This window comes from Acanthopagrus latus, chromosome 9 (assembly GCF_904848185.1).
Source record: "Acanthopagrus latus isolate v.2019 chromosome 9, fAcaLat1.1, whole genome shotgun sequence".
Lineage (NCBI taxonomy): Eukaryota > Metazoa > Chordata > Actinopteri > Spariformes > Sparidae > Acanthopagrus > Acanthopagrus latus.
Window position 1 is genome coordinate 10,289,905 of NC_051047.1, and position 7,515 is coordinate 10,297,419.

General features: G+C 37.6%; 1 protein-coding gene across 1 annotated transcript in view; it reads left to right on the forward strand.

Annotated features, from left to right (window-relative positions):
- spryd7b (SPRY domain containing 7b) overlaps window positions 1-7,496 on the forward strand; it is an 8,847-nt gene extending 1,351 nt beyond the window's left edge. Inside the window, exons 2-5 of the mRNA XM_037109648.1 lie at window positions 1-43; window positions 468-634; window positions 2,541-2,643; window positions 6,222-7,496. The exon at window positions 1-43 is cut by the window's left edge and continues 74 nt beyond it. Of these exons, the coding sequence (XP_036965543.1) occupies window positions 1-43; window positions 468-634; window positions 2,541-2,643; window positions 6,222-6,319 (411 nt within the window). The 3' untranslated portion in view covers window positions 6,320-7,496. The remainder of the gene's footprint in view (window positions 44-467; window positions 635-2,540; window positions 2,644-6,221) is intronic.
- The last annotated feature ends 19 nt before the right edge of the window (window positions 7,497-7,515 follow it).

Below are 7,515 nucleotides of genomic sequence, written 5' to 3' on the forward strand. Positions count from 1 at the left end.
CACCAGAACAAAAGTTATTTTGAGTTTAAGATTCAGTCCACTGGTAAGCGCCTGGCTTGTTGCTCCAGCCCTCTTTTCTTCCCAGGCTGAAATTTTCTGGTGCATTCCAAGAGACAGTTTTTGATACAGACATGCTACAGTTTTTAGTAGCGGCACCATCTTGTGACTGCACGCTCACTTGCAGAAATCTGTTTACTTAGAAAGACATGGAAATGTAAAGAACAATATTTTTTTTCTCTCACATTTATGACCTAAAGTTACGGTACCCTCTTGCTGCCCCAAATGTACAGACACAGTGGCAAACTGTTTTTATTAGCGTTCCGTTGCAAATCAGTTATACATGTGAAAATTACCAATAGATTTGTTAATGCAGATTACCTTTGTTATAAATATAAACACATTTTAGTCTTGGTGGTTACAAGAGTATTTTAGAATCGCCGATACTCAATGCTGTGTTTTATGTTTAGGTGTGTGGGGAATTGGTGTGGCTACGCAGAAAGTGAATCTTAATCAAGTGCCTTTGGGCAGAGACACAAACAGCCTTGTCCTGAGGCATGATGGGTCTGTGTACCACAATAATGAAGAGAAGAATCGGCTACCCGCAAACAGCCTTCCTCAGGAGGGGGACATTGTGGTGAGTGTAAAATTAATTTAGCTTGCTCCTGAATTTAAATTTGATGACCATATCCTTGAATCATATGAGCCAGTTGGTTTCTTTGAGGGCTCAGATGGTTTCATTTAGAGAATATGTGCTTCACTAATGATTACTGAGAACTTGGTTCCTTATTGTTATTAGTTTCATCTGTACTCATATTGAGCTGTTTCATGCGAGTGAATCAAACCCTTCACACTAATTATCTGCTAGAGGCCTGCTGGCCCTGTGAGTCCTGCTGTAGAGATTAATATTATGAGTTGTTTTGTTTTTTTCCAAGGCCATGGCTGACATCGATATTCACATGGTCTAATGTGGGCCAGATAGCCTTGTGTGTATGCACCAAATTACTATTTGGCACCAGTTATTAATCATAAAGAATTTTTCATACAATGAAAAACCTGTAAAATCTTTTTACAAGGCCTGTCGCTCAGGAACTCGATATCATTCAGCGTGATGTGAATGATCACAGACTTGGGATCTGGAAAAACAGTGCAAAATCCAGCAGGGGCTGACACGCATGCAGACGTTTATCTTTCACTGTCAGCTTGCATATTGTCATGTGCTGAAAGTGGTGTTTGACAGCTTGTACCTCACATAATAAGACACATTTTTATTGTCCTTTTCCCAAACCTAAGATATAATTAGTTAAAAACCTAGTCGTGCCTCAAAAACAACAACCTTGACAAAGATTTGGATTGTTGGCTGCTTGTCACAACAGCTTAAAAATGCTACTAGAACTTAAAGCTTGGGAACTTTGGCGACCCCTCGAGTCCTTTAGTGGCAGAACTGTATTTATGTGACCTGTAGCAAAGAGAGCCCGCTACCCACAAACATAAAGTTACTCAGACAGAACAAAGGCGTATATACACATACTTGTCATACATTGAACTGAGCAACTTGTGTAAAGATAATTATTTTCTTATGATGCAGGCCAACCATCTGGTATCTGCTGGTTTATTCTTATCACACAACTGAACTAAAAGGTTGGCTGAACTTAATTTTAAACTCATTTTCATATAGGTAAAATATTATATAAGATGCTGCCAGCACAGCGTGACATGTGAATGCAAATACATATTTTAATGTTCAACTTCGTTTGCATGCGAGCTGTGATTGTTCATGAGCCAGGAGAAACAAACTCTGACATTGTTCAACAGTGAAACATTTTTAGCGTGAGGCTTCATTGGTGAGTCAAAATATTAACACAAATTTCAGTGCAACTTTATCTTTTGGCAAACATGTTGACCATTTTATCTTGTTTTAAATGTATATACTTTCCTTCATTGTACTTGCTCAATCAGCACAGTGGCTTTGTGCAGATAACAGATGTTATGTATTTCCAAAGTCATTGATATCTAAAGAAATTGACTGTAAGCAACATTTTTCATTCATAAGAAAATGTTAAGTCCTGTTTTTATGTCTCGTGATGATTCATTTTATGCTTGAAGGGGTGCATTGTTAACCATGATTATAATGTAAACTCAAGCCACCATGGTCCAGTATGACAAGGTGTAACTGCAGGAAGTAGAGACATAATTTCATAATTTCAATTCTAAATCAAAAATAATTCAAAACGAGCTTTCAATTTCGATGATCAAATTCAAAGGTGGTATCAGCTATATCCCATCAGCCCTCTCTGTCCAGAAAGTTGGAAATTAGAAAAGAGGGTTCAGTCGGGGGGGTGGTGGGGGGGGGGGGGTGGGAACTGATCTGGTAGCATTGACATTTCTTAAATTGCTTGGGAAGATAGCTTGATTGGGACAGGTTTGAGATACTGAACTTTTAAACAAATTAATTTTCTTTTAACTTTATGAATGCTTGCTTTTTGCATGTAGTCATATCACAACATTCAGTGATTAATTCCAGTGTTGTTTGTGTTCCTCAGGGCATCACATATGACCACGTGGAGCTGAATTTATATCTGAATGGAAAGAACATGCATTGTCCTGCCTCAGGGATCCGAGGCACTGTATACCCTGTTGTTTATGGTAAGTTTAGTTACTTTTTGGTTTGATTTGCTGACTTGGTTACCAAGGTTTGTTAATAATAATAACAACAACAACAACAATAATAATAATAATAATAACAACAACAACAACTATTATTATTAATGTTATCATTATTATTATTATTATTATTATTATTAATAATAATAATAATAATAATAATAATAATAATAATAATAATAATATGTGAACATTATTGGATAACTTTATCAGAAACACCATTAAGGCAGTTACAATTCTATTCCACTAGAGGGCTGTATATGTAAATTTTTACAAAACACTGCTCAAGTCAGGCTTTTGTATTTGGAGGCTTTTTGTACTCGGTGGCAGCTTTGCCTGTTCCTGTCCTACAGCAAGACTAATGCAGAAAAACCGTAACTTGTGACTCATTTGGTTGAGCTTTCTCTTACTAACACCCTCTGTTTTTAGAACACCGCATATGTTTCAGAGCTAGAAATTGTATCAGTGTTGTGTGGTATTTTTTACGGCCTTACTAATATTTAAAGCGTAAGAACAACTTTTTTGGCTGATAGTCACATCACTATTTTCTAACAAGCATAGGCAAACATGCTTCATTCTCACATTTACCATAATAACCCTGTTAATCTGGTATGTATTCTGATTAAACAGCAACTACCTTTGCATGATTGAATACCAGTGATGCCATAAAATATAGATTTTTCTATTATTCTATCAGTGTACTTTGAGCAAGGTTTATAATTAGTTTGAATAAAAATGATGAAGATGATGAAGATTCAATTAAGCTAAAAATAGAAAACGCTATGATTATCTCCTAATTTAGCCCTATGAGCTGCAGTGGAACAGCTTCCTTTTTGTTACTCCCTTTATATTATAATCTACAACAATGTCCTCTTTGTTTTATTAGGGGTATCTGCAGGATTTTTAAGAAGTCTTTGAATGTCTTGAATTTAACATTATAAACATCAAGCCTTAAAAATTGTTGAATAGTTTTAAATGTGACTTTATGAGGCCACAAATATTGAATCAATTTAATTGACCTATTTTTAAAATCCTTTTGGCAAGATTACTCAAATCTTGTGTGTGAAAGGCCTCATTTCTGATGTTAGAAATCTTTAGACCTACCACTGAGTCTAATGCTGTCTCATTACATGTGCTTAGTTGGTAAAACGTAGTTAATCTAACTCACTCTATTCCCAGTATTCCTACATAAAACCTAGTTCTGCTGCTACTACATACATTTATACTTACCTGTAATGCTAGAATAAGAAAAGAAATCAGCTTTCAGTTTGGTTATTTTGAGTGGTCAAGAGGGAGACCTACAATCATCACCTGCTGTTACCACTCCTCAGGTGGACCATGTGTGAGTAGGTGAGTGTTTGTTGGCCGGAAACCGATTTATCAGATTATCCTTACTGTGAAATCCAGGCTTAAGTTGTGTTAATAACATTACGGCACCTTGAGAACTCACTCTAAACAAGCTCCGACAAAACATGACATTGTATACTGAGAGATTACGATCACATTTTAGCTGTTATTAGTCATTTGACCTAATTCCTGCAGAACAAATAACTTGGCAAGATAACAAGAAAATTGTTGAAACGTCGTCTGTTTATCATAATGTTACTCTTGAGTAATGATAATAATATTAAAGTGCGTCACTCTTAATTTTAACTTAAAATGGTGACTTTCATTAACCATCAATTCCTTCTGGATGGTGTGACCAAGCACCACTCATTTGATGTAGTGGTCCAACCAAAACAGCATACATCAAGGGTTTGAATATTTGACTTAAAGGAGAGGTTCATTCAAAAACAAAATTTCTGTTATCTATTCATCCCCATATCGATGGAAAGTCAGGTGAAGTTTTGTAGTCCCAAAACATTTCTTCCAAACAACTAGATGAGGATTTGTTTTCAAACAAGGGGAATGAGGGAAAAAAACATATAATGGTTCCAAACAGCTTGTCCAGTAGCTGCAATTCTCAGACTGATTTGAAAAATGTTATTTACACCCTTGACACATGTTCAAGCGTGTGTACCCACTTCAAAAGAGGTGTGCCCTAAGGCTTTTAGCTTAGCAGCTACGGTGAAGTTTGCTGTTTTAAAAAGGGTGTGAATAACATCTTTTCAAATCAATTTGGGATTTGGACTCCCCTCTACTTCAGTTTTTTTTTCTGAAAATGCTCCAGCTTTGTTGTGCTGTGAAGTTACAGAAATGTTTTATGGATCCTGACTTGCTGTCAGCATGGGGGTGAGTAGATGATGACTATACTTGCATTTTTGGGTGAATGTATCCTTTATGCGCATACATTAAAGGGTAACTATGACAGTTTTACACATTGCTGTGTGTTAAAGTCAAAAGTCAAGTTAGCTAACTTATTGTCCATTTTATAGTTAGCGACCCCCTCCCTCCTCAGCAGACTTGTAGACGTCCTTTCCTTTTTCCGAGGCAGTTTCTTTCTTTTCTTTAAGTGTTTTCACCCCTTGGCCTGTTTGGTAGTATAAGCTGTCAACGGGAGCACTGGAATTAGTAGCTTTCCCTGTTCTACCATTGCTGGAATTGGTGCCAAAACAAGAGCATCCTGCTCTCAGCACTACCTCTTTATAGAGTTTTCTGTCCTGATTGAATAAAGTAGGCAGGGATTCTAGAAAATGTCTTTATTCTTTAAGTGCCGAGCAGGGGGAGGAGAGACGAGACTTTCCAAACATTCTATAACAGTGATTACTGTTGGAACACAGCGATATTTCACGCTCACTTTAATAAGCAAATAACCTCCACAGCAGCATACGGGTCTGCAGGAGTACTTCTGCATATGTGAAAAAGGTTTTATGCCTTTTGTGGCTCCAGATGTAGCTGCATGTAATCTGATAAATTGCCTCAGTTGTTTCACTCATTGACTAAGTTGCATTGTGGGAAACTTAGGTGCCAGGTTTTGAAAAGGGGTGCCAATGTGAGGAATAAAAAATGTGATATCTATGATATCTGTGATATCTGTGATATCTATGGTCATTGTTTTTTTTAATTGTCCATAATGAGTCCAGCAAATCAGCAGTCCAGTGCAGGACCAGTGGACTGCTTTTCAAAACCAGGTGCCTACATTAATCACACTGCAACATAGGGTGCACTCACTCTTGGCCCGGTTGCTCTGTACCGTGCCAAAGCACAACTTCCCCTCCTCCCCAGTCCCCTGCTGCATGATACAGAGCGCTCACACTAGTCAATCAAACTGGACTATGGGGGTCAATCTAGCTTGGGCACTGTACGGATTGCCTAATTAGAGCACGCCCTTAACCACTGATCAACTGGAGGCACTTAATCAGATTATGCAGCTTCCCCTAGAGCTACAGAAGATTTTTTTCTACTGTTTCACATCTGCAGTAGAACTCTCCAAGACCTGTAAACACAATTTAATGTGGAAAATTGGTGAAATTACCCTTTAACTAAAAACAACTGAAACAAGGATATGCAAAAATACATGTGATGTTATCTTTTCCTTTCTTTTTTTAACTTGATGTCTACTAATAGTAACAGTCTGTTTGAAGGTTTAACATGTACACAATGTCTTTGTTCTGTTTCAGTGGATGACAGTGCCATCTTAGACTGCCAGTTTAGTGACTTCTACCACACAGCTCCACAAGGATTTGAGAAGATCCTGTTCGAACAACAAATCTTCTGAAGAAACACTTCAGCTTCAGATGTCATCCCCCTGTATATCTCATAGCAACCTCCGTGACACTACAGTTAGACCTCGAATCAGATTTTATCATTATATGTGGCTTGAATGCCTCTTGATTTGTTTCCCGTGATTACTCTGTGTCTGCTGCTGTGATGGCTTTACTGATGTCCGAGTATCCTTGGAGAAGTGGGTATTTCTTATCAATGGTCGGCTCTGATGGGCTGTGAAGAGTCTGTGCTGATGGAAAACTGTCAAACCATTACCTTGTGTCAGTGGTAATCACCCTGTATTAACTGAAACACTTTGAATTGCTTCCTACACATTCTCAGTCCGTGTGTAGATGCTGGACAGTGGAGGTAATAGGAAAATGTTCCCATTGTTCAAAAGATCACAAGCCATGTTTTGTTGTCATTCTTTATCCGTACATGTAATCTGCTAAATGCCACACTGACATCCCAGCATACGCCCTTTATTTATTTGTATTTATTTGAGTCACAGATCAAAGTGACACTTGTCTTTTGGTTTGACAAAGCATGAATGTTTTGATTTTTTCTTTCTTTTGGACAGAGAGTTTGTGGACTAATGGAGGATCAACTGTCAACACTGACTTGTCAGTCATAAACATCCAATGCACTATTAAATTGCCTTCTTCTATTAGAAATACAATTCAAAGCTGACATATTTCAACGCGTTTGAATTCATGGTTTCAAATCCTGACTCCAGTAATGCAGTACACATTCCAGGAAGCAGCCAGTGTGTGAGGTTGACTTTTCAGTGAGACATGCAGAGAGGTGCTGAAAAGAAAACATATTCCCAAAGTGAAATATATCTTTAAATGACTGCCTCCAATATTTATCAGGATTGATTCCTAAATCATTGTAATGAACAGCCCTTTAGTTTCCCCCCAACAGGTTTATCCCACCTCAACCTTTATGGTGTATTTTTTTTCGAAACATGAGAATATTACCTGAGCTGGTGCTGCTCATCTCTGATTAGAGATTTAGGGTTAAAAATGTCAATCTGTTGTGTTGTACTGGCATTGCATATCCGCTGCTGAAGTGTGACAGTCAGATATTTCAAAGTGCTTGTCTTTGTTTGCACTAATGATGTTATTGTACAAGCAAAAATCAAAAATATTGTTGATTCATTAAAACTTTTGTGTCTGGAGGCAAACTTCTGTCAGAGTCCCGTTTTTG